The following is a 27,379-nucleotide window of genomic DNA, read 5'->3' as shown; positions in this document are numbered from 1 at the left end:
TAAATGTGTACTAACAGAGGCGGGGTGTGTGGAAACAACGGGGACAGAGCTGCTGTCAGACGATCAGCTGTGCGGCGTCGCTTCACGTGACGCTCCGGAGGAAAGGACGTCCCATTGCTCTTAAAACTCATTTCCTGCTTCTCGTGGTTTCCTTGCGTCTCTCCTTGCTTCCTTGGTGGGAGGGACTAGACGCAGGGAAACGACGCAAGTGAGGGACGCAAGGAATCCATTTAACCGAAGTGAAACGCGCCCATAGTATTACAAAGTTGACCCAGCAACTTCACACCAGTGCGGAAGAGGCACAGCTGCTCTTTGCACATGGTTTCTTCCAAGCGGTTTGGCTTGTTAAAAACATCTTACACTTACAAACATTATGATACAGGAAATGGCTGGCTTTGTGTTTACAGAAGTACCTGACTATGCCTGACTTTTGTGCTGCCTACGGATGCTCTAACCGCCGCAGCCTGGAAACAAGAACCCGTGGGATCACCTTTCACCTGTAAGATATGACAATAATTAGGATACTCGTTAGTTACTAGTGGATGTGCAATACAAGTCCTGCTACACAGAAAAGTTTGCATTAATACATTACATGCATACATACATTACATGCATACATACATACATACATGCATACAGACATACAATTACCCCAGAAATATGATATTTTAGGCGTGTATTTTTGTCCTTACCCTTGATGTTAAAGGAAAGAAGGGCGGAAAATGTTGACAATGATTTATATATCTGGCCACCTTTCTCATGTTTTTAAGGTTTCCCAAAAGCGGAGAGAGGAGGCGGCAGTGGGAAGTCGCCCTCAGAAGGGACGGCTTTGTCGCCTCTGGCAGGACGCTGCTCTGCAGTGAGCACTTCAGGAGTGAGGACTTTGACAGGACGGGGCAGACTGTCCGGCTCAGAGATGGTGTTGTGCCAACAGTATTCAACTTCCCAGCTCATCTTCAAAGGGTATGTGTATCATTGGCCAACACGAATTCAAGGTGTATAAGATCGATATATAAATATGTGATTAAATGTCACACTTTAGTTTTTCTTTCTGCAAGTTCAGGAATAAATAATGTGTTGTGTATTACAGCACATTTTAAACACTCAAAATGTCTGTTTGTTTTAGCCGGAAGCAACAAGAAGCACAACGGCTTCTACAAGAGAGGAAGATGACCTGCCGATGGACTTGTCTCAGGATAAACCTCAGCCTAATGTTGTGAGTATTTGCATGTGGAATGTCACTAACCAATGAGAGCATCATATGGCTCGTCATATTCAATCTTTTATCTCGGAATTGGACACATTTTTCGAAGCTCTATTGACTGACACGCGATGACTCGGAGTGATGGAAGGATCTGAGAGGAATGAACTGGAGCAGAGAAATAATCCTATTTAAAAGACAGCAGCTTCATAAGAGGCCAACCAGGGTGACAGGGTGTCAGTGTGCTGAAGGGCAGACTATCAGGCCAGACTCTAAAGACTTCCCAAGGGGTAAAATGCTGCTGCCGGAGTACTGACTGGAAGTATTGCTGATATCAAGTCCACCATCCTCTCAAAACACTCTGTCCAACAATATCAGTCTCACGAAGAAAGGTGTTTTAACGCTTATTTAGACCCTCCAGAAAAACGCGATTCTGCGATCGCAGAATTTATCGCAAAATGGCGCAGATTTTTAAAAGGCCGCATATTTATCAAAAGGCGCATAATCCCCGCATTTTTCCACACAAAGTTGAAAAAACAGTGAACTCGTCTTGACGTGAAGTGATGATGGCGGGACGTCATCAGCTCGCGCATCACAGAAGGTAAACAACACTTATTATACATCCATGAAACAACACCGTAGAGCAGGGGTGCCCAACCTTTTTTGAACCGAGAGCTACTTTTAAAGTTGCCAGTCTGCCGAGATCTACCAGTCCAAATAGAGAGGCGTTACTGACAGCCTCCTACCAGGTAAATACACACTTCTACTTGAATAAAACTGACCTTTGTACGATTAATACTTCATAAAATACTGCAGATCCTTTATCTTACCTCCTTTCTAATCTACACAAGTATTTAACTGAAGTTACACAACAGTGTTGTTGATACAGAGTTGGAGTTTATTCACACGTCACTACAGTGGGTCATGTTTTCAAGAAGCATTGAACAGTGCTGCCACATATGACACAGGGAAAAAAGAAAAGACTCTGAACCCTTTCTTTGCCATTATATAAAAATAGTGTTGCTACAAAAGTATAAATGAGGCTTACCAATAAGACAACTCAGATCTGAAGCTACTCAGGGTGTGTGTGTGTGTGTGTGTGTGTGTGTGTGTGTGTGTGTGTGTGTGTGTGTGTGTGTGTGTGTGGTGTGTGTGTGTGTGTGTGTGTGTGTGTGTGTGTGTGTGTGTGTGTGTGTGTGTGTGTGTGTGTGTGTGTGTGTGTGTGTGTGTGTGTGTGTGTGTGTGTCATAAAACCCCGCATGTTTGATCGCATAGTCAAGGATTTTAGCCCGCGTTTTTCTGGAGGGTCTACTTATTCAAAATAGCAGAGAAACATGCATTCTTGTTGTCAGGAGGGGACTCTGACAGAGGAGTACTCAACAGTAAGTACTCCATAGTACTTGTGGGCGTAGTCTCACTAGTACTGAGTCCAACAGGATCAATCTCACGAAGAACTAATGGCAAAAATAATTTTTTCCCTCATCAAACTCAGCAGAAGTGGCTTGATTTTGTTCTCAGCAGGGGGAACTTTGACAGAGGATTTGTTTCTTCAAACAACGCACTAGAAGTACGTCTTTGTATTGTGGTAGTAGGTGTAAGACTACTGAGTCCAGCAGTATCATTAAGAACTAATGGCAACATGGTCTTTCTATCCCTCATCAAAGACAGCAGAAAACATGCATTATGTCTGGAGGGGACTCTGACGGAGGATTACTCACAAAGTACACAGTAAAAGTACTTCAATGTATTGTTAGTAGTAGGCTAACTAATAAAGTCAAACAGTATCAATAAGAAGTTATTGTCAAGTTGTGATTGGGTTTGTTTGATTGACTCCTTCCTCTTCGTTGGAGTGATGCAGATTCCTTGTTGCTTCGTCAGCCTCTTGATGCTCATTTAGTCGTTTAGCTTGAAAACCTTCAACACAAAACATATTTTCATTCATTTTTTGCAAATAAACATTTCAATAAAAAACATGCCATCCTTTAACAAGCACTTTATTTCCTGCTCCATAATCAAGTTACAATTAAACTTAACATCTAATCAAAAGTAACTGCATCTCAACAAAGTAAATTATATTCCAGCATCTTATGTTAGCTTCTAATACATGTAATCAAACATGGTTCAACCAGACTCTCCTCTCCTCTCCTCTCCTCTCCTCTCCTCTCCTCTCCTCTCCTCTCCTCTCCTCTCCTCTCTCACAGCACGCTGTTTGTCCTCTGCTGAGAGTGTGTTGCATTTAGCTCATTAAATAGGAGCCTCACTCTTCCTTTGAGCCACCTCTCATACCTCATTCACACCAACGCAACTCCAGTTCAAGTTCCGTGCTAGAGCTTTTCAGGTTCAGAACCGGTTCTTCGGTTTAGCTCCGGCTCTTTTCACACCGCCCAGAGTCCGACTGGTGCTGCGTCATTGCGTCATCGTTTGCGTCATGACGTAACCGTTTGCGTGCCTGCTTCATAAAGCCAAACCGTGTGGAAACCCTCACAGCTGACACCGACAACAACAACAACAACAATGGCCGATTGTGCTCCAGCTTCCTCTGCACCTCTTCAGAAGACCAGATTCCCAGCAGGTAGCTGGTCTCTTCAGTGGACCACTGCTGCTTGTTACGTTTCTCCATCGTTGTGTACAAACTGGATACAACGCCGGCTTATTGTTGTTGTTCAGGAGTTGATCCCGCCCCTGCCCCCGCCTCGACGTAAGCGTGATGTATGCGGTGCTTTTGCTCTGGCCGGACAATTTTTTTGGTGCTTGCAACGAACCGGATTCCGGAGCTAAGAGGATGCTCCGCTGCGGTGTGAACAGGAAAACCCGGTGCTTTTCAAGCTCCAGCTCCGAACCGGCCCTGATGGTGTGAATGAGGTCTCAGTGGAACCACAGACCCTAGGCTCCCTGTCTCCACCTGCTGGACCGGAGCCAGATGTTGAGTTGCACTTCTCATCAAAGACAGCAGAACACATGCATTATGTCTGGAGGGGACTTTGACAGAGGAATACTCATAAAGTACACAGTAGTAAAAGTACTTCATTTTATTTCTGGTAGCAGTCAAACTAGTACCGAGTCCAACAGTATCAGTTTTATTAAGAACTTGTGGTAAAACATATTTGTATCACTCATCAAATATAGCTGATTTGAAAAGACAAAGTGGAGAGCCGGCGGAGTGACCGCAGTGCAGAATCGCTGTGGTTTAAATCTCCTAACAATGTTGTCCATTTTAGACGCAGGCTCAGGGGCGGATCTACGGGGGGGGCAAGGGGGGCAGCTGCCCCCCCCCCACTGTAGAGCCTTGCCCCCCCAGCTGCCCCCCTAACTTTTGTTTCCCTAAAACTGTACTAAAACAAACCTACACTATTTCCACAAGCTTCTCAAGCAACAAAACAAGCATTACATTAGTTCAAATTGAATCATTTTAAATATCATTTTAGGCCCGTTAAAAACGCAGCTACGGCCCTGCATTAAACTGCGGAGCGGCGTTCACACAGACCGCGGCTCACACCTCTGCAGAGAGGGAGCGAGCTGTCCCAGCACCTATGGATCAGCTTCCCCTGGGAGCATTTCCCTTTCCACTAGTTTTGTTTTTACTAAGGACGAGAGCTTGAAACTAAATATTAATAAAACGCTGCCGTTTGAATCGATAGCGTTTAACAGACGGGCGCTGTTTGGGACGTTACGTTACAAAATACTACGCAGACAGCGTTAGCTGGGAGATCGATCACTTTGCTAAACTACGCGGTAGCCTACTATTACATCCACGTAAACTACACATCACAGCCATGAGGCCAGATCAATGAAACCAGGATACATCCATTACTGTAAAAACTGGATCCAAACACAGCTGCCTGTGTGCGCTTGATCAATACTTTCTGATGTTATATTTATGATATGCTACATATTAGCTAGGCTACATGGCCCTAACGCGTAAAGTTATACAAGCATTTGTACCAGTACTTTTCACAAGTAGACTCTTGCAGGCCAGAGTATAGGAGTGATTCAACAACAACAAAAAGACATATGAGAATTGATCAGGACGAACAGAAAGAGGAAAAAGAAAAGAGAGATGAAGAGACCAGGAGGCTCAGAGCAGGAGGAAGAGGAGGAGATGAAGACATTAGTGAAGAAGAAGAAATATATGTGAGGAATAAAGATGAAGTGTCAGAAAGAGGGCCAGAGGCAGGGATCAGGAGGCAGATGAAACTCCAGCTGGACCACATGGTATGTTCTTATTCTCCTTACATATTCCATCACAGCAGCTCAATCTAGCAGCTCTTAGTATTGACTAATATTGATTGAAATGTGTTGCTGCACAGGTCACCTTCAGCTCTCTGAAGAGATGGGTGATGTCATTTGTGTACTTAATTATAATTAAGTACTTACAGTATGCAGAATTAGAGTATTCTCTGAATCGGGTGCCTTTTGGGTCTTTACATCTTTGAAAAATGAAACCAAAATGTTTGGTCATAACATCTGGTATTGGACTACTTACATGTTCCACCTCAGGCACAACATATAAATAATTACTAGGAATTTCCTTGAAAAAATGTAACATGGTTGAAGTTTTTGACAAAAAGTAGGCATGAGACCTTGTTTAGCTAAGATATGGCACCACATTGTAATATTTTGCAAAACTATTGTTTATTTTTGTAATAAACAATTATTTACTATTATTAATTCATACAACAGAGTTGAAATGTTGAGCTTGTCAATCTTAATCTGAAATATAGGTAAGAGAAGAAACGGACACTTTTGTGATGTAATTCCCTCAATGCAGATCACACACGGACTGATCCACACACGGACTGATCCACTCACGGACTGATCCACACACGGACTGATCCACACACGGACTGATCCACACACGGACTGATCCACACACGGACTGATCCACACACGGACTGATCCACACACGGACTGATCCACACACGGACTGATCCACACACGGACTGATCCATTATTTTAATAGGAGGGTAAATGATATGGCGTGACGGGGTTGAAACAAACTGAGGGACAATATTGCAATTTCATAGATAATTCAAGTATTTTTTCAGAATTGATTTTTGATCAGTTAAAGTTGACAAGCATGTGATTATATTAGCAGCAACATTTTGGGATAATTGGCCATTTTGATTGGTTTAATATTAAATTAATATGTAATAATGCTTAGTGAGGACATGCAAATATGTCTGTCTAAGACAACCGATTTTTTTTAAAACAAAATATATATTTAATTTTACATTGTAATGCAAAACAACCTGTTCCATTAATTCATTGCTTTAAAATACATTTTGTAGTTTCCTTTCATTTAAAATGGTTGAGGTAAGCTTGGGGGACTCAAAGGGCACCCGATTGTTTGTCTGAACACCTTGTTTCTCTTGTGCTTTAAGAACACTTGTGTTAGGGCATGAATTAACAATAAATAGGTTATATACAGTATAACATACCACGTACTGTCCGCCCTCCCATGCCACCCTGGCACAGAGTCCTGCATCGGGTCGGGTACCCGCGGGTACCCGACGGGTGACCCGCAAAAAAGGTGATTCGCGGGTGGTATTTTTTCAAACGCTTTTTTCCGGGTTCGGTTCTGGGTAAAACAAAGATGATGCGGGTCGGGTCGCGGGTATTGCATAATAAATATATTAAAATAATAATTAAAACTGCGGTCGCACTTGTGCGCGCAGTGATGAGCGGGCCCTCGCGTCCGTGCGCCTGTCGGGGAGGGCGGCAGGTCGTCCCGGCGTCAAGCAGACGCGCGCGAGTCCTGGGAAATGAGCCGTTTGTCATTTCTCTAATTTTCGCGTCCCAGACTCCCAGGTGCTCCGGCAGCGACCCGGAAACGGATGTCGAAGGAAAAAAATTTTCTCTAAAGGGTCGTCGAGGATCGATTATCGAGGAGGCTGTCTGGAGGAGCCGTAACCGAGGATACACTGATTTAGAGGAGAGAGGAGTGTCTCTGGAGGAGCTATAACCGAGGGTACACTGAAGTATTCTCCTGAGACGATTTCAGCCAACAGTGATGTTTAAAAGAGGCGTGACGCATGGCTGGACCTCTGTGAAATGAAGCACAGCTCTGCAAACTGTTCCCGTTGTGATTATAAGTGATTTGAGATGATCAAATGTGCATCAGACTTTCTGCCCTTTACCGTTTGTTTACTCACTAATCACATGTCCCCTGGATGTTAGGTGATGTTACAGTGAGAACAGCTGCTGAGGTCAGTGCAGAAAGCAGAACAGTGTGTATAATATATATCGCTCACTAACAAATGTAACAGGCCTACATGTCACACTTTATTTGTAGGCTTTAGGAGATATCTACAAATAAACATTAGGGTTAGGGTTAGGGTTAGGGTTAGGGTTAGGTTTAGCGAGTGTCTTTTGTAATGAATATGCCGCCAGCAAAGGGCGTTGTTGGACTAACAGTAGGTGTGTGTGTGCGTTTGAGAGTTGATGTGCCAGGCAGACAGGCAGGGCTCAGTAGCTTATCTGACATATAATTGGTCAAAAATGGTACATTCTCCGTTAGCCTACGAGCTCCCCGTTTGAGCGAAGGACTATTCCTTCTCAATGTAGCATGACATTGGATATGCGCTGAAGTTGTCCTGGATTGGAATTGTTCCGATCATTCCCCTATGAGGAGTTTGCAGAAATGTCCTTAAAATGCATGAAAAAACGGCCATTTTTATAAATGGCCGACTTTCTGGTGGGCGGGGCTAATGGAAGGCAATTTGAAATATGTGTGCAATCATAATAGCAATATGTATACAGCGTTTCGTGAATATTGGAAAAAGTATACGCGAGTAGTTTGGAGTAATTTGGAGTAATTTGTGACATGTAAATCGTAATAAATGGTGTATTCGCTGTTAGCTTACGACCTCCACGATTGAGCTTTAAAAAATGTTCTTCTCAATTTAGCATCATATTGGATATGCGCTGAAGTTGTCCTGGATTGGAATTGTTCCGATCATTCCCCTATGAGGAGTTTACAGAAATGTCCTTAAAATGCATGAAAAACGGCCAATTTTCAAAATGGCCGACTTTCTGGTGGGCGGGGCTAATGGAAGGCAATTTGAAATATGTGTGCAATCATAATAGCAATATGTATACAGCGTTTCGTGAATATCGGAAAAACTATATGCGACCAGTTTGGAGCAATTTGCGCCATGTGAATAGTCAAAAATGGTGTATTCGCTGTTAGCCTACGACCTCCACGAGTAATTTTTCAAAAATGTGCTCCTGAATTAAGTATTCTATTGGATAGGGGCTAAACCTGTCCTGCATTGGAATTTTTCTGATCATTCCCCTAGGAGGAGTTTGCAAGAACGTGCGTAAAATGGCTGAAAAACGCACATTTTTCAAAATGGCCGAGTTTCTGGGGGGCGGGGCTAATGGAAGGCAATTTGAAATATGTGTGCAATCATAATAGTAATATGTATACAGCGTTTCCTGAATATTGGAAAAAGTATACGCGAGTATTTGGAGTAATTTGTGACATGTAAATCGTCAAAAATGGAAAGTTCTCCGTTCGCTTACGAAGTCGTCGTTTGAGCGATCAACTATTCCTTCGCAATTTAGCATCACATTGGAAATGGGCTGAACTTGTCCTGGATTGGATTTTTTCCGATCATTCCCCTAGGAGGAGTTCGCAAGAACGTGCGTAAAATGGTTGAAAACCGCACATTTTAAAAGATGGCCGACTTTCTGGGGGGCGGGGCTAATGAAAGGCAATTTGAAATATGTGTGCAATCATAATAGCAATATGTATACAGCGTTTCGTGAATATCGGATTAACTATATCCGAGTAATTTGGAGTAATTTGCGACATGTAAATCGTCAACAATGGTGTATTCGCTGTTAGCTTACGACCTCCACGATTGAGCTATCAAAAATGTTCTTCTCCATTAAGTATCATATTGGATAGGGGCTGAACGTGTCCTGGATTGGAATTTTTCCGATCATTCCCCTAGGAGGAATCCGCACGAATGTGCTTAAAATGCATAAAAAACGCACATATTTCAAAATGGCCGACTTTTTGGGGGGCGGGGCTAATGGAATGTATGTACAAATATGTCCGCAATTCCATGAGGAATATCTGTGCCAACATTCGTGAAGTTCTGAGAAACTATATGCGACTACCACACAATAGGGGGCGCTAGTGAGCAGTTTTTTTGAAAATGTACGTTTTTTTTTTTACATTATGGAAAAGGTCGTGGGCTGTGACTCGTGTACCAATTTTTGCGTAACGAAAACCATTTTAGCTCATCGTCATAAAAAAAAAAGTACAGGCCACGCCCACATTTGTCATTCGTTGTGACACTTTAAATATAAGTCCATACTCATCCCCAGAGTATGTATAAAAAAAAATATATAGATTTCGTCCATCAGTTCATGAGTTATACATTTGTCATGTTTTTGGCGCCCCCTATAGTCCAAAATGGAAATTACTTGTTGTGCCTATTCCCCAATACAGATTGAACATTACCACCAAAATGTGTGTTTTTTTTTGTACATTGTTGATGAGTTATGAGCATTTCTATCTAAGCCCCGCCTTTTTGCGAACACGTTTAGAGTAATGAGGGCCACATTTATCGACTGAACATGCTCATTTCCTACGATAATGTGTCTGACCCTCCGGCGATACTGTATACTGAGTTTGGTGTTGAAAAACCAAAATTTGAAATTTAAGTGAATATTTAACTGTTTTTCAAATTATGCTAATTTAAAAAAAAATAAAGTAGGCGGAGCTTACGGGTACTTGGACCTTATATGTAGAGCAGGTCCACCCGAGTAAGTGTGAAAAATTTCAGGTCATTTGGAGTTACGGTGCGACTTTGTACATCTTTCCAAAAACGGAAATGGCCATAGGTGGCGCTAGAGAGCATGTTGGACAATTTGAACACATTGAGTCCAGAATATTGTAGTTTTCACCGATTCTGGAATCTGTGCAAAATTATACAACTTTTTCAGCGTCCTAAAGGCCTCAAAAACAGGAAACGCCAGCAGAAAAATAAGAATAATTCCACGAATAACAATAGGTATCCTTGCACTTCGTGCTAGGACGCCGTTGGGGTCCTAGCACTCTCGTGCTCGGGCCCTAATAATTTAGTTTAATGTTTAAAATCCTCAGACCTCTCCCCCGCGGGACCGCACATAATCATAACCTCTGCAGCGCATCAATCTGCTGCTGTGCGCGCCACATTCAAAATGGCTGAGGTGAAGCTCTCTAGCGGAGGATACAGCATTTTCAATAACACTTCCTCAAGAGCGAAATCTAGCGTCTGGAGGCTTCTGGTTCCTACAGTAGATGAGGAAAGAACCAACATCCCACGCTTTTTGAGACAAATATGCAACTGCGTGTGTTAATAATTGCACGTTTTCACTGCTCATAGGCTATGCGGGTTCGGGTCGGGTTGCGGATCTTGTGCCGACGGGTCCGGTCGGGTTGCGGAACTAATTGGCAATATGTGCGGGTAGCGGGGCGGGTTCGGTATTGCACGTCGCGGGTGCGGGACGGGAGCGGGTCTTGAAAATCAGACCCGTGCAGGACTCTGCCCTGGCATGACCTCTTGCCTCCTCTTTGCCCCCCCATGTAAAATGTTCTAGAACCGCCACTGCGCAGGCTTGTTATATTTACAGCCTTAATAACATCCATTTTCTGGCCTCAATAGGCGCATTCACACCGCAGTACTTTCCCCACAAAGGTTCATGAGAACTTATTTCATGAGAACTCTTTAGTTCTCATGAACTAAGTACAAATCGCGTTCACACCGGAATAAGTCCCTGAGGGAGGATTAGGCAAATGAAGCCGCTGACGTCACTTCTTCTTCTTCTGCTTTGGGTTTACTGGCAGGCCGCAAACCACTTCACGGCGTATACTGCCACCCAAAGTCCCCGGCCGGAAGTCCCCGGAGTTGGGGACTGGCTTCAGTAGAAGCTGCTGGCAGTCCCAGCAGCTTCTACTGAAGCCTTCCGAGTAAATCGCCAGAACGCCGACACCTCCTCATCTCCACCGCTCCCATGTTTTCTTTTGTGTTGCCATAAATTAGTCTCTCTGCGTTTCTGCGCTGGGCTAATGCTAATAATGCTAATGCTAATGCAGGATAATAAAATGGCGGCTTCAAAAAACTTTTTGGTAGTTTTACGGGGCGTGGTTTGCAATCCGCCCAGCCAATCAGACATAGGAACCTTTTTCTCCCACGAAAGTCCCTGCTCTCTAGCAGGGGGTAAAAAGGGGATGAAAAGGTTCTCATTAACTAATTTTGGTGTGAACGCAACATTTCGGAACTAAAGTGGGAAAAGTACTGCGGTGGGAACGCGCCTAATGTGTGTCTGCGCTGTTTTCGTTGTGATCGCTAAATTCCCCTTGTTTATAATTATCACCGTTCCTTCAGCCGGATACTGGAGTGCTTCAAAGTGTGATTTAGCAAACGAGTGCTTTTGTTTTGAAATCACTTCCGTGAGTCTCGCCCCCCCCCCCCCCCCCCCCCGCTCCAAACACCATTTAGTAAGGTAAAAAGCAAAAAGGCCTCTCGGACGCTCTGCCGTTTACTTATTATTTACAAATGGACCGTAGATACACGGCTTCCTGATCATTAATCCTCAGCTAATTAATTAAACTTCAAAGGATGACAAACGCATGTCAATATGATCCGTCTGTCCGCTACGTTACATTACATTAGCCTCAGTTCTGTTGTCAGTTCAAATGCTTCTTTAATAGTCATTGTATTACTATTTGAATCACCACTTGTCAGAATCTAACAATTAGGCCTAATTTATGTCTGTCTGTGAAATGATTTCAAAATGTTCAGTTTGACCAATTAGGCTCTCTCTCTTTTTCAAGATGCATATTACAATCCGAGAGGGGAGATCCTTGCCCGACTTACAGCGATGTACGACGTGTTGCGAAGACTTCCACTGCCCGTTCTGTGCCTCAAATGTGTTCCAGTCCGCCAAACTGAGCAAGGTCAAAGCCCATCTAGAGAGCCACTTCAACCGTGCAGTTCTCCATGAAGGTAACGTAAACGTTCTCTTGTGAAATGCAAATGGGGTTGCAATGTGTCTGCATTACAAGCAGCCTGAATGTTATGATCAGTTCCATTTGAGCAATACATCAAAAGAAGTCCCTCTCTGATTTGTTTGTGGTGACCAGTTACTTGATTCTTGGTATTCATAATTTACATTTTAAAATAATATGATCATAAAATAATAATACTACAATTCTATGTTCTTATGTTTAAGGGTATACCATTCACAGATGTGCGTTACATTGCCGACCGGAATGGCATTTCCACTGCTTCTACTGCCAAGCAACGCTGATGCGCAAAGCAGACTTCCTCAAACACCTGGCTTTGGGCAAGGCGAAGATATCTGCCATAACCCCCATCCCAGATCCATCGACCCCCATCATCCCAGATCCATCGACCCCCATCATCCCAGATCCATCGACCCCCATCATCCCAGATCCATCGACCCCCATCATCCCAGATCCATCGACCCCCATCATCCCAGATCCATCGACCCCCATCATCCCAGATCCATCGACCCCCCATCATCTCAGATCCATCAACCCCCATCATCCCAGATCCATCGACCCCCATCATCCCAGATCCAACGACCCCCATCATCCCAGATCCATCGACCCCCATCATCCAGATCCATCGACCCCCATCATCCCAGATCCATCGACCCCCATCATCCCAGATCCATCGACCCCCATCATCTCAGATCCATCGACCCCCATCATCCCAGATCCATCGACCCCCATCATCTCAGATCCATCGACCCCCCATCATCCCAGATCCATCGACCCCCATCATCCCAGATCCATCGACCCCCATCATCCCAGATCCATCGACCCCCATCATCCCAGATCCATCGACCCCCATCATCTCAGATCCATCGACCCCCATCATCCCAGATCCATCGACCCCCATCATCCCAGATCCATCGACCCCCATCATCCCAGATCCATCGACCCCCATCATCTCAGATCCATCGACCCCCATCATCCCAGATCCATCGACCCCCATCATCCCAGATCCATCGACCCCCATCATCTCAGATCCATCGACCCCCATCATCCCAGATCCATCGACCCCCATCATCTCAGATCCATCGACCCCCATCATCTCAGATCCATCGACCCCCATCATCCCAGAGGGAAATATGCAACGGGTCCGTGTGGTGCCTGTACTGAAGAAAGAAATGTCCCATATGCCATGTTCTCATAAGTAAAACCAAATTGAAAATGCACATGGAAAGAGAAAGCACTCTGCCAAACAAAGGACATAACCTCAGGCTCACAGCTACAGATTGAATGCATAGATTCTGGACATGGAGTCTATGCTGTCCACAAAGCCTTCCATGGAACAAGTGCTCCTCTGCATGTTCAGAATAAAGTGTGGGGAGAAAATCAGTATGTCTCTTGTGAAAACAATGAGTGCCAGGTGAACCTGGAGTTGGCTTGGAGGAGTGGAATTAAAGCCTATCAATGTACACATTTAAAATCCATAAGCTACTGTTCATCCTATGCCTCCCCTGCTGAGCTTGAGGAAGAAACTCTAACGGAGATGGTGAACAACAAATGGTTTGGTGAAGAGACAAAGAGCCTCTGCCTCGTTCGGCAAAACCTTGCCAAATGTAACCACTTCCCTTTATCTGTGTACTCGAAAGCTGGAACCCCGAAGACAACAGAATATATATCTGTATATGAGCCTACGGTTTCATATTACAGTCGATTGGGAAGAGTCATGGTGTCGTACGACACAAAGAAGAATGTGTGGCACTGTCCTTGTGCAAAGACTAAGATATCATGCCCACACAAATACATTGCAAAATGGCACTTATTTCAGACACACCGTGAACTGTTCAGGAAAGTCAGAAGCACAGAGGAGGTGGACGGCCTGAGTGCAGCAGAGGACCAACACAGTCATGATGAGGCTGATCTGGGTGATATACCATATCCACCAAACAGTGTCCAAAAATTGAAAGGCATGGCCCAATATATTCTGAGTCACAAAAAGTTACCTGCTGTTCTGCCAGAACACTTGCGCCTTCCATCAGTGGAAGTGCAATATCCAAGGCACCTCATTCCAGAGGAGAGGATGTGCCAGCACTGCCCAGGCAACGTGCCCTTGAGTGACCCAGTCCTCATCACACATGAGGCCAAAATCCTCACCAAGTCACGGGTTGTTAACGGTAGGTCAATGATGTCGAACAATCAATTTGTTCTGCTTCCAGTAATCATTCAATGTGTTGAACTGATCTTTTGATTTCCAGATGTTTCTACCTACTGTAAATCTTGCCATCAATGTGGAGCCCACTACCGGTACCAAGAGTGGAAAGACGGCATTCACAATTTTAATGACCGGATACTCCTAGATCTCCCTTTATGCCTAACCATAAGGAACATGCTTCAGGTAATTCCTAATCTAGTTTACTAGAAGTGTAATCTATGAATTCATCATTTGTATTTGGTAAATGTACAACTGAAATTTGACAGCACATGTATTTTTTTTCTCTCTCAGGTCCATACTTCAGTGAGCAGAGTGGTGGAGTATTTGGAATTGACTTCAGGAGAGCAGTTCCCCGCAGCTGATACAGTTCTTCAGGGGTATCTTCACTTCGAAGCCCTTACAGAACATGATTACCAGTATTCTTGTGTGAGCTGTGGTGATCATCCCCCAGTGGTCATCATGGACCTCCATAGGAAGGCGGCCTTCCATTGGTCGGGTGAGAATGCTTTCATGCAACAGACTGGTTTCGATCAGACGACTGCACAACTCCCTGAATTCACTTTTCTTGTAATGTTTTACGCCATTTCTTTAGTAAGTGACCTGGAACAACCTCCGGTGGACTTCAATGGAGAGGTTGATATGGAATGCTTTTGGGACGCACTTTCAATGGAAAGGATCGGTCGAGGATTTGTAACAAGTAATGCAAGATTAACGAGCAATTCATAAACATGTTTAGTTTAGTTATTTCGAGCGTGTAAAACCAAAGAAAATACAAATGAAACAAAAGATGATGCAGACATGATACAGTATACAGAATGCAATAACAAAACATTTAATTAATAATTGAATAATCTGTAGTATCATCGTCTGATATCAATAAACAATAAAGCTTTAGCTAATCCGACCCCTTCTCCCTTTTTTCTTTTTACATCTTAATATATGTTAACATCAATGTATACTTTAACCTTGAATAATGTATATAATCATTCATTTAATATATACAGGCAAGTTAGGAGAATGGTCTCTATATATTTATATATATATATACACATATGTACATACACAAATTCATAAATTGAATATAAACAGTTATGGTTTAGCAGTTCCTGTACCTCGTGCGAATTGTGTCTTTATGTTAAAACAACTGCAGAATTGTGTGAAGAACAAACACATGGAGATAGATCCATAACCTGTTCACATTTATCAAGATGTCACTTAACTTCAACTCCAAGATGTATTGATATATTTGTGTTTTGATATCTCCAAAGGTCAGCAAAAAAATCCATTTGCAGTACCACCCACTTTCCACTTTTGGGCACCGTGGATAGGCAAAAATACACGCCGCTCAAACCATGTCCTCAACACAGAGTTTGCAAAAGTCCGTCCACAGAAACCAGCTGAGGTCCAGGAAGTAACCGTCACAGAAGAGCGACTGAGAGAGGAACTGTACAAGCAGAAGGTAAAGACACTATTTATTATACCTTTCTCGTTAGGAGAGGTTTACAGGCCGTTATGTTCCCGGTAAACATGCGGCACCTCACACATGTCATGTCTTGATAGGTTGAAGTGGTGCGGACGTTATGCAGGGAGTGTGGGTTGGATTCCTCTGGATCGCGCTCTGACCTCCTCCTGAGATTGTCCGACGAAATGAAGTCAAGACAAACCTACGACAAGGTTTTTCAAAAGATTTGGGCGGCCTCAGGTAAGCTCAATGTGGGAGCTACCGGTTTCGTAAAGTGGGGGTCTTATTTTTGGATTATTGTTTAATGTGATCTCATATCAAACCTTTTTATCAGGATACACTGAGGCTGTCTTTTTACAATCTGCTTTCTTTGTCTTCTTCTCATCTCAGGCGGTTGGGCTGTGATTATGTGCCCGTGCGGCATCGTATACAGTATTAAGTGTAACTTTCGAGCGGAAAGCCCTCGTGACTTCACAGACATCCTGCTCTCTTGGAAACACATGCCAAATATTGTCATATATGACTTTGCACGTGGACTAGCGACACACATGAATCTCAGAGAACCAGAAAAGTTGCCCTTCACACCATTTGATGGACGGTTAATGGCGCCAACTCCAGATAACATCACACGAGCCAAAGAGGGAAAACTGAAGGTGTCACTGCCTTGGCTGGACTGCAAGAAGCTGGCCCCAGACCCTGAATGCCACCCTATAACCGGCTCAGCTGAGCATTATGCTCTGTATGACCGATTCCATGAGGACAACACAAAGGACGCCCGCGATGCCCTGCGGAGGCTTAGCCTGGTCCCGCAACTTGCTGGGAAACTAAATAATCAAGTAGCAGAACAGCTGTATGCAAGAATGAAAAAAAACAATTACTTCCTAAACATGGCTTTACCGACAACCCATCTGTTCCTGATGAGGAATATCATCCACCATCACAATGTTCACAAGAACAAGACTGGTCAACATTCAAACTGACGTATCATTCAACATCCACAGCCAGGCAGTGTTGGGTAACTTTTTTAAATGCAGCTTTCCTATGCAATTGTTTTATAAATACAGCATTTTATTAGCAACGTTAGGGGGGGGAGGGGAGGTCCTGCCCCCGACAGAAGTCATCGACGTGCCCCCAACAGAAGTCATCGACGTGCCCCCAACAGAAGTCATCGACGTGCCCCCCGACAGCAGCCGTCGTCACGCCCCCGACAGAGGTCATCGACGTGCCCCCCGACAGAAGTCATCGACGTGCCCCCGACAGCAGCCGTCGTCGCGCCCCCGACAGATCGACGTGCCCCCGACAGATCGACGAGCCCCCGACAGATCGACGCGCCCCCGACAGATCGACGAGCCCCTGACAGATCGACGAGCCCCCGACAGAAACCCTCAGCTATTCAGCGACAATAAAGCCCTGGGAAAAAGACTGGAATCATATCCAGGACCAACTGTTAAGCTAATTAGTGTAAATATGGATTCTTTGCCATCGCGCACTGTTTTCTGACTAGTAGCTGTTATATCAGCTCCATTACGTGGAAGAAGGGCACACATGTATTACGCGGGAATAATTCTGGAGCCTGGGGTTGGGAAGAAACGTGGATGTGAGTACCGGTAGTGAGAAGTTGTTTTTTTTAATCTAAAAATAAAGAATAAAATAAAAAGAATACAAATGATGTTATGCTTCTTGCGAAATAAAGATCAGTTATGGAAGATCTTAACTGAAAAAATAAATAAATGTGGAGGGTGCGGTGAAAGTGCCATTTTGATGGTACTTAAAAAGGGGAATGGTTTGAGTGCTTATCAAAGGGAGGTCATGAGTGCATGGGCCGAGTTTTTGAAAGTTGTTAGGTGTGAAGGTGTGGGAGCAGCCACTCTTCCTTAACTCACTCATGAGCAGTGGATGAGGAGGGTACCCGGCTTCATGAGGGCACAGGTGATAGTTGATGAGGTTAGGGAAATGAGATGATGCGTTTAGGGACAGCTGAAAGTTTGCTTGAGAAAACGTAAGTTGGAATGCCGGGTGAGGGGTTACAAGGGATTGAGAGTGAGAATGTTATAGTAAAGGAGAGTGGGGTTGAACCGTATGTGGGGAAAGGGGATGTGAAGGCCAAAATAGAAAATGTGAAAACCAAAAAAGTGTTAAGAGGGGGTGTTGTTAGAAGGCCTTCATCAGAGATATAATCCCTCCACCTGGTCCTAGGCAGAGATATAACCCCTCCACCTGGTCCTAGGTAGAGATATAACCCCTCCACCTGGTCCTAGGTAGAGATATAACCCCTCCACCTGGTCCTAGGTAGAGATATGATCCCTCCACCTGGTCCTAGGCAGATATATAACCCCTCCACCTGGTCCTAGGTAGAGATATAATCCCTCCACCTGGTCCTAGGTAGAGATATAATCCCTCCACCTGGTCCTAGGTAGAGATATAATCCCTCCACCTGGTCCTAGGCAGAGATATAACCCCTCCACCTGGTCCGAGGCAGAGATATAACCCCTCCACCTGGTCCTAGGTAGAGATATAACCCCTCCACCTGGTCCTAGGCAGAGTTATAACCCCTCCACCTGGTCCTAGGCAGAGTTATAACCCCTCCACCTGGTCCTAGGTAGAGATATAACCCCTCCACCTGGTCCTAGGTAGAGATATAACCCCTCCACCTGGTCCTAGGTAGAGATATAACCCCTCCACCTGGTCCTAGGCAGAGTTATAACCCCTCCACCTGGTCCGAGGCAGAGATATAACCCCTCCACCTGGTCCTAGGTAGAGATATAATCCCTCCACCTGGTCCTAGGCAGAGTTATAACCCCTCCACCTGGTCCTAGGCAGAGTTATAACCCCTCCACCTGGTCCTAGGTAGAGATATAACCCCTCCACCTGGTCCTAGGTAGAGATATAACCCCTCCACCTGGTCCTAGGTAGAGATATAACCCCTCCACCTGGTCCTAGGTAGAGATATAACCCCTCCACCTGGTCCTAGGTAGAGATATGATCCCTCCACCTGGTCCTAGGCAGATATATAACCCCTCCACCTGGTCCTAGGTAGAGATATAACCCCTCCACCTGGTCCTAGGTAGAGATATAATCCCTCCACCTGGTCCTAGGTAGAGATATAATCCCTCCACCTGGTCCTAGGTAGAGATATAATTCCTCCACCTGGTCCTAGGCAGAGATATAACCCCTCCACCTGGTCCGAGGCAGAGATATAACCCCTCCACCTGGTCCTAGGTAGAGATATAACCCCTCCACCTGGTCCTAGGCAGAGTTATAACCCCTCCACCTGGTCCGAGGCAGAGATATAACCCCTCCACCTGGTCCTAGGTAGAGATATAATCCCTCCACCTGGTCCTAGGCAGAGTTATAACCCCTCCACCTGGTCCTAGGCAGAGTTATAACCCCTCCACCTGGTCCTAGGCAGAGATATAACCCCTCCACCTGGTCCTAGGCAGAGATATAATCCCTCCACCTGGTCCGAGGCAGAGATATAATCCCTCCACCTGGTCCTAGGTAGAGATATAACCCCTCCACCTGGTCCTAGGTAGAGTTATAACCCCTCCACCTGGTCCGAGGCAGAGTTATAACCCCTCCACCTGGTCCTAGGCAGAGATATAACCCCTCCACCTGGTCCTAGGCAGAGATATAATCCCTCCACCTGGTCCGAGGCAGAGATATAATCCCTCCACCTGGTCCTAGGTAGAGATATAACCCCTCCACCTGGTCCGAGGCAGAGTTATAACCCCTCCACCTGGTCCTAGACAGAGATATAACCCCTCCACCTGGTCCTAGGCAGAGATATAACCCCTCCACCTGGTCCTAGGCAGAGATATAACCCCTCCACCTGGTCCGAGGCAGAGTTATAACCCCTCCACCTGGTCCTAGGCAGAGATATAATCCCTCCACCTGGTCCGAGGCAGAGTTATAACCCCTCCACCTGGTCCTAGGCAGAGATATAACCCCTCCACCTGGTCCGAGGCAGAGTTATAACCCCTCCACCTGGTCCTAGGCAGAGATATAACCCCTCCACCTGGTCCGAGGCAGAGATATAACCCCTCCACCTGGTCCTAGGCAGAGATATAACCCCTCCACCTGGTCCTAGGTAGAGATATAATCCCTCCACCTGGTCCGAGGCAGAGTTATAACCCCTCCACCTGGTCCTAGGTAGAGTTATAACCCCTCCACCTTGTCCGAGGCAGAGATATAACCCCTCCACCTTGTCCGAGGCAGAGATATAATCCCTCCACCTGGTCCTAGGCAGAGATATAACCCCTCCACCTGGTCCTAGGTAGAGATATAACCCCTCCACCTGGTCCGAGGCAGAGATATAATCCCTCCACCTGGTCCTAGGCAGAGATATAACCCCTCCACCTGGTCCTAGGTAGAGATATAACCCCTCCACCTTGTCCGAGGCAGAGATATAACCCCTCCACCTGGTCCTAGGCAGAGATATAACCCCTCCACCTGGTCCTAGGTAGAGATATAATCCCTCCACCTGGTCCTAGGCAGAGATATAATCCCTCCACCTGGTCCTAGGCAGAGATATAATCCCTCCACCTGGTCCTAGGTCTACCCCTCGGTCTCCTCCCAGCTGGACGTGCCTGGAACACCTCCCTAGGGAGGCGCCCAGGTGGCATCCTTACGGCCCACACAGCGGCGTGCGTTGAAAGCTTCACCATTCACTTTGAATGGGGTGACGTCACTTTTCACCGAACTGCATTGTGGGAAGCGACGCGGAGTTTTGCTGGCGTGGCTCGTTGCAAAAGTTGAGCAATGTTCAACTTTTGAAGCCTCGGCAGAAGCGTCAGCCAATCGAATCATATGCCAGTACAAGCTCTAGCCAATCAAACCGCTGCTTGTGTGTCAGGGGCGGGAGATTCATGTGATTGGTTGTTGGTCGAGTTTCAGACACGCCCACCGGCAAGCTTCAATGCACGCCGCTGTGTGAACGCGCCGTTACTAGGTGCCCGAACCACCTCAACTGGCTCCTTTCGACGCGAAGGAGGAGCGGTTCAACTCCGAGTCCCTCCCGGATGACCGAACTTCTCACCTTATCCCTAAGGGAGACGCCAGCCACCCTGCGGAGAAAACCCATCTCGACCGCTTGTATCTCGTTCTTTCGGTCCTCCAACACAATAAAACCGAAGAACAGAAAAAATAGTGCAAATCTTTGATTCCTGAGGGCTTTCTTCCTGAGCCGCCGGGAGTCAAATGAGTTTGTCTTCTTACATCAAATACATCTTTTTAAATGTTAAATTATCAAGACATACATTTATTTCTCTCTTCTCTACCTCCATATGTAATATAACAGTCTGTGGGGAAAGCCCAACTCACAGAGGGGAGCAGGACCAAGGATATACTTTTTCATATTTATTTAAATTTGAATGAAAAATCGTTGGAAAGGAAAAAGTGGCTCATGTGATTTTTCCGTTCATCTCTTTTGAAGATAAAGAAAGCGGGCGAACCGGAGTTCCCGGAGAAAACCCGACATGATTAAAAGAGAAGAGGACTTCCAGTTTTAGAGCTGAAGCCCCTCCTCTAACACACTTCGTACGCCCAGCTGCGTTGACTCATCCTGGCGCCTCTGTTGATCTGAATCGTCCACGGTCCGATCTTCGGCCGTTCCTTGCAGAGTTCCTGTGCGTGAGCTAGCAGCAGAGCGTCGCTCTCCTCCTCCATGGCTCCGATCCTCTCCCTGATCTCCTGCATCTCTCTCAGCTTCAGCGCCACGTCGTCACGTAGAAGACTCGCCGTGTCCTTTCCCGTCGTGAGGAAGTCGCTGTCCCTCGTCCGCGTTTCGTTCGCCGTCAGTTTGACGAAAAGCGCCTCGAAGTCCACGCGGAGAAGAGAGTTCTCAAACGCCATTTTGCATTTCTCACGTTTGATTCTCTGGACGTCTCCGTGTCGCTTGTTCTTGCGTTCGATCTCCTTGTGGAAGAAGTCGATATCACGCATTAGGTTTTCTTTCTCTTCGGCCTGTGCTTCAACGGCGGCTTTCAGGGCGTTGTAAATATCGTGGAAAGGTTTCTGTCTTTGAGATTGCGCTCTCAGGTCGACAATCGTCTTCTTCAGCACTTGGTTCTCCTTTTTCTGGGCGTTTCTCTCCGCTCTTATGGCGTAGGATTCCTCTCTCATCCTTCTGTCTTCACTTATTATCCCGGTTATCTCCATCGCCTCTCGTTCCAGAGCGATGTTCCTCTGAGTCCAGGTGTTGTTCTTCTCTCTCTGTTCGTTCATCTTTGATCTCAGGCAGTCCTGCAGAGTGACTTTCTTCAGAAGCTCCTGCACGTTGACACTGAGCGCTTTGTTTTTAACAATCATGGATTTCATCTCAACTTTGACTATTTCAAGTTGGTGTTCCATGTCGTCGTAGTGCTGGCTTTTTTGCCCCAGAAGAAGTATCTCCTGCCTCATGATGTCGTTGCGTTGCTCGAGGTTTTGTTTCTCCTCCTGCGCCGCCTGAAGTTTTTCTCGCAGGATCGCCGGATCTTTTGTTTTCTGTTTGCACAAATCTCGAAGCACACTTTGAAGGTGTTTGTTAACCTCGGTCAATCCTCGTTGCTGACCTCTTTCCAACTTCAATCTGTTCATCAGGTCTTCGTTCTGAGCCGTCTCAACGTTGACTTGTTCAATTTGGGAAAACAAGACGCGGTTACTTTCCCTGATTGCCTCCGTTTCCTCGCTCACGGACTGAAACTCGCTCTGGAGGCTCGTCGGTCCCTGAGTTTGCTCGATATCGGGGGACGTGGTTCGTTTGCCCGCGCACACCCAAGAGAGGACGGTCTTTCTCCAAGACATCCTGAGTTTAGTCTACGAACTACACTTTTATTGCACTGAAGAAGCAAGTTGCAATGTGGAGGAGATGAGAGGTGAGTTAGGAGACTGAACTCTAACCAAAGTGATCCTGATACCAACAGTTTTACCCACTTGACTGCGATTAGGACTACTTCCGTTCCCTTTGATCTGCTGCCTATGATGATGTCATCGCATTCCGAGGCAATTGAGTCTTTCATCTCCCGGTGATGTCATCGCGTTCTGAGAAGGTAACGCTCCCAATGACGTCACGGTGACATCACATACTCTGAGCTCCGCCCCGGAATGTGTGGTCATGGCGACACGTGACAATGATTGACAGGTGTATTCTTAAAGGGATATTACGCTGAAGAAATATGGGATGTGGACAAAGACAAACGAGAGGGAATTACACTTTGAAAGTTTACAAAAAACATAAACTAGATTATTTAGAACGCTGTCTTTGTTTGTACATTTTAATATTCCCATAACATATAAAAATAAAGACCTTTTTTAAACATTAAAGCATGTAGTAGATGTTTATTGTGCAATCATTTGGCTGTTATTCTTTAATTTGTTCGTATTTGTCACGTTACAGGCTTGGTTCGACTATTACAACATGTTGTTTTATATAAAATGTTACTGATATTTTACATTTCTTTAGCTTTCCCATAAGTTGTTGCTCTGATATGTTTTCATGTGTTTCTCTAAACTTAAAACAGTAGTCTATGTTTAAATCCTCTATTTTTCCTGTGTTGCCTTCGGGCTTCTGTGCAGTAATAATTCAGTCAGTTTGTTCCCTGAACGCATCGTCCCTTCTCACCGTGTGTTTGACGTCAGAACAAATGTATTAAGGTCTGCCAATCAATCCATTTTAATTTTCTACATATGTAAGTGTTATGCTTGGTAACAACACAGTCTACTTGTGAATTAAAAATCCCTACAAAAATAATAATACATCTCCACAAAGAGATGTTGTTTTATAAAAATGTGTTTAGGGATTTTATAGATTTCCATAGCTTTCCCAATATGTATTTGTTTGTTCTGCATTCTCATAATTCTAAATTTGACGTTTAAATCCTTCCTGTGTTGCATGGCTTCTGTGCAGCGATAAACGCGTCACCATGCATCTTTCAAATCAGATTATATAAGGCCTTTCAATGAATCAGACCTTCCTGTAGTGATATGTTTTAAATGTTTACATATGTTGAGGATGTCTAATGCTTTGTTACAACACCTACAGTATGTGGGTAACACTAGTAAGCTAAACATCCCTACATAAGGACTATAATAACACGTTTTTTTATTTAAATGTTTACCGAAAATGAAAGATAATCAATGAGAATGTTTCCCTTGTGTTGCCTTCAAGGCTTCTGTGCATCCCTCCACCCTCTTCCATGAGTCCCTGAACGCATCACTGTGTCGTGTGACGTCAGAAATCAGATTCATTATTTATTTCTTAAGGTCTGTCTATTAGGGCTTCCTGTGATATATTTTGCAAAATGTTGGTCCAGTATTTCCATTTTTACATATTTGGTAAGTGTTAGGCTTGGTAACAACACCTGCTGTCTGCTTCTACTTAAAATAAATCCTTATATTAATAGTAAATCCCCACAAAATGACTATAATATGTTATTTTAATTAAATGTGGACTAACATTTTATATATTTCTATGTATTTTCATGTGTTTCTCATAATTGTAATTTATTTAACTGTAGCATACTTTTTTTGGACGTATATTTTGACCCTTGTTTTATATTTAATTTTTTTAAAACATGTGTGTCAAGTTTGAGGCTTTTTAACAACACCTACAGTCTGTGGGTAACACCTGTGAACTAAAGATCCCTACACTAATAGCCAAACATTAATAAACCCCCACAGAATGACTATATTACTGTTATATACATGTGTACTAAGATGTTAAATATTTCTACAGCTTTCCCTTAATAGCACATTTTTCTCACTTACTTTCTAAAAGTAGCATATCTATTTTGCTCCAATGAAAATGAATGTGGACTTGCTCTATTTTGTCCTGTTTTTCCCCCATGTGTCTTCTGTGCAGTAACATCGTTGTGTCCCTGAACGCATCACCATGTGTGTTTGACGTCATCGCTGAGGAGGGGCTCCTCGTGCGGCTGGTCGCTGTTTGTGGTGCTGAAAAAACAACGTCTGTACTGTCAGTGTGTGTGTTGCACATTTTAGCCATCTTTATTTCCCCCTCTCCGCCTTCTTCTTCTTCCTCCTCCAGAAGAACCATGCCTCTGTAGTGCCGGTTTCTCCCCCAGCAGAGCTCACCTGAGTCGGCCTCCATCATGCAGGTTTAGCGGTCGGATCTCTGGATCTTCTTCAGGAATGGATTCACTTTCCTCTCCCGTTCTCCTGCTCTCTTTTCTGGCTCTCAGCCTCTCTTCACCTGCCCTGGCTGACAGGAAATTCGGTAAGCAATTAAACCAGTTTTAGTCTAAATATATCCCTATTTGATCAATTAAGCAGCTTAGTATCTAACTCTGTACTTTGTGCTGAACCCAGCTGTCTCAGAAACAAACAATGCAAAAGTTACTTTATATAATATTGCATGATCACGTCCCTTGCTTATTGCTTTTGCCAAAACGTGTGTTTGGTGCATCAGTTTGGATAAGCAAATTGATACATTACATAATCCATAAAGCCTAATGCATTTCTCTTTGACTTCATTCAATACTCTCCTGATTGTATTGATCCTAACTGCTAATAAAAAATACCTTACAGTCAATAGTGAGATTTAATTACCACATAACTCATATTGTCCTTAAGTTCAGGATGAAAGGCTTGTAATGCCCATTTTAAATCCAAAAGTATTTTATATATTGATTTGTGCACGTCCACTTCTTCTTGCTTTTGCCAAAACGTGTCCTATAGTGCAGCTCTTTGGATAAAAAGATGGATAAATTACATAATCCATAAAGCCTAATGCCATCATTTAATCTCTTAGACTTTAACTTATTACTTTCCTGATGAAAATGCTATTTATTCTCACTGCTGCAGAACTTTTCCAGGCTAAATGACACCTAACTATCTAAGTATGCACATACAAACTGGCCCTTAGCAGCATGCATGCCATTTTAAATCCATTTTTAATATTGAATAATTTCCTATTTGCCTCCTCACTTGGCCCGGTTGTGTTTTCATTACCCTTGGTTTGTTCTTGACTCAAAATGTGATTTTGAAAAAGTGTGGCACGTGGCCAAAGTACATATTATATCTGAGAGAAGCAATCGAAGTAATTGTGTCCTTCGGATATAATATTAGAGGGTCTCATTTATACCGTTTCAGGTGTGTGAGCTTCAATTTGCACCCACTTAACGAGCGTGGATAGGCTCCTCTGTGATGATTCATACAGTACCTGCATCATATTTATATTTAGAAGCACTTTTTTACGTATAATGTGTAAGCTATACTATAGAAAAGAGGGTTTTTGTTTCCCTGTTAATGTATAATACTTGTGAATGAGTCAGTGTTTAATCCCCAGGTGAATTTCCCTTATTGAATTCACAGCATGTCTGAGGGTTTTCTGGGAGCTTAGAGGGTGCTTATTGTTTTTAATGAGTCCCACCACTGCGCTTTGTTATTCCACGCTTAGGATCAAAGTGTGCTGGAAAGAATGAAAGCAGGGATGGGTGTTTCTGTGTGTGGGTGTTTATGTCCTGTCTGTCTGAGAAGACACGAGCCAGACGGAGAGGGAGGAGTCTGCAGCTGCTCTGATTATTACATTAAAGTGCTTTAAAATGTGATCGTGGTGTGAAGATGGCCCTGTGAATAAAACTAGAAAGTGGGATGTTAGCCTGAACAATTCACCAACTTTTTGAGTACGTCTTCTCTTGTGTAAGTGTGAATCGGTGGTAATATTAGATATTATATAAGAAGTATTTCAAGCTCTGATATCCTGTCCTGCTTCAATATTACCAAAAATATACCATAAATGATGAAAAGCCTTCTACTAGCTTAGCACACTAATGCTATCTCAGTTTTTGTTGACTAGAGTGGAATAAAATGACTAACTACCTTAAAGTCACATATAGGCTACTCGTTTTTATAACTATAATACATTTGTATTGATATTTTTCTTGAGGAACTGGTCGTGATAGATGGACAGGCAGATCATTAGCAAGAGATACCTGTTGATCTATTCTAGGCCTTATCTACCCTTAAATATCTACTTGTATGTATAATTCATTTTAGTTTACTGTAAAATGTATGGTAGCCTATAGACACTAGCAAAGCTGAGATGCTTACAGTTTCTTACACGTCAATTAAGAAACTCATAGGCCTAAAATGAAGGTATAACAAAAGCATATCATCTGTAGCCTGAATATACACTGAACAAAAATATAAACGCAACACTTTTGTTTTTGCTCCCACTTCTCATGAGATGAACTCAAAGATCTAAAACATGTTCTATAAACACAAAATAACCATTTCTCTCAAATATTGTTCACAAATCTGAAAGAATCTGTGATAGTGAGCGCTTCTCCTTTGCCGAGATAATCCATCCCACCTCACAGGTGTGGCATATCAAGATGCTGATTAGACAGCATGATTATTGCACAGGTGTGCCTTAGGCTGGCCACAATAAAAGGCCACTCTGAAACGTGCAGTTTTGCTTTATTGGGGGGGTCTGGGGGGGTCCGAAAACCAGTCAGTATCTGGTTTGAGGGGTAGGGTTAGGGGTAGGGT

At 44.3% G+C, this 27,379-nt stretch overlaps 3 protein-coding genes across 4 annotated transcripts in view; all 3 read left to right on the top strand.

Annotated features, from left to right (window-relative positions):
• Window positions 1–204: 204 nt before the first annotated feature.
• On the top strand, window positions 205–12,681 carry LOC117534923 (the record flags this gene model as incomplete). Its single annotated transcript, XM_034199196.1, has 5 exons — window positions 205–499; window positions 771–963; window positions 1,127–1,216; window positions 12,033–12,204; window positions 12,431–12,681. Coding segments are annotated over exons 1-5 (786 nt in total), but the record flags the coding sequence as incomplete, so codon positions are not given.
• A 542-nt stretch (window positions 12,682–13,223) lies between these two features.
• LOC117534921 lies at window positions 13,224–17,549 on the top strand. 2 transcript variants are annotated; one of them, XM_034199195.1, is made up of 7 exons: window positions 13,224–14,389; window positions 14,471–14,610; window positions 14,719–14,923; window positions 15,020–15,124; window positions 15,696–15,886; window positions 15,988–16,129; window positions 16,280–17,549. In XM_034199195.1, the coding sequence occupies exons 1-7, from the start codon at window positions 13,762–13,764 to the stop codon at window positions 16,867–16,869; spliced, it is 2,001 nt and encodes a 666-aa protein (XP_034055086.1). In that variant the 5' UTR covers window positions 13,224–13,761; the 3' UTR covers window positions 16,870–17,549. The 2 variants fall into 2 exon arrangements, with proteins under 2 accessions (XP_034055086.1, XP_034055085.1); XM_034199194.1 differs by having other exon boundaries at window positions 14,719–15,124.
• A 7,217-nt stretch (window positions 17,550–24,766) lies between these two features.
• LOC117534924 (receptor-type tyrosine-protein phosphatase N2-like) overlaps window positions 24,767–27,379 on the top strand; it is a gene marked incomplete at its 3' end in the record, with an annotated part of 93,144 nt that continues 90,531 nt past the window's right edge. The window contains exon 1 of the mRNA XM_034199197.1: window positions 24,767–25,103. Coding sequence (XP_034055088.1) covers window positions 25,019–25,103 — 85 coding nt within the window. The remainder of the gene's footprint in view (window positions 25,104–27,379) is intronic.

The sequence above is a fragment of the Gymnodraco acuticeps genome, unplaced genomic scaffold (genome assembly GCF_902827175.1).
Source record: "Gymnodraco acuticeps unplaced genomic scaffold, fGymAcu1.1, whole genome shotgun sequence".
In the NCBI taxonomy this organism is placed as follows: Eukaryota; Metazoa; Chordata; class Actinopteri; order Perciformes; family Bathydraconidae; genus Gymnodraco; species Gymnodraco acuticeps.
This window is presented reverse-complemented; position numbering and strand designations above follow the sequence as displayed.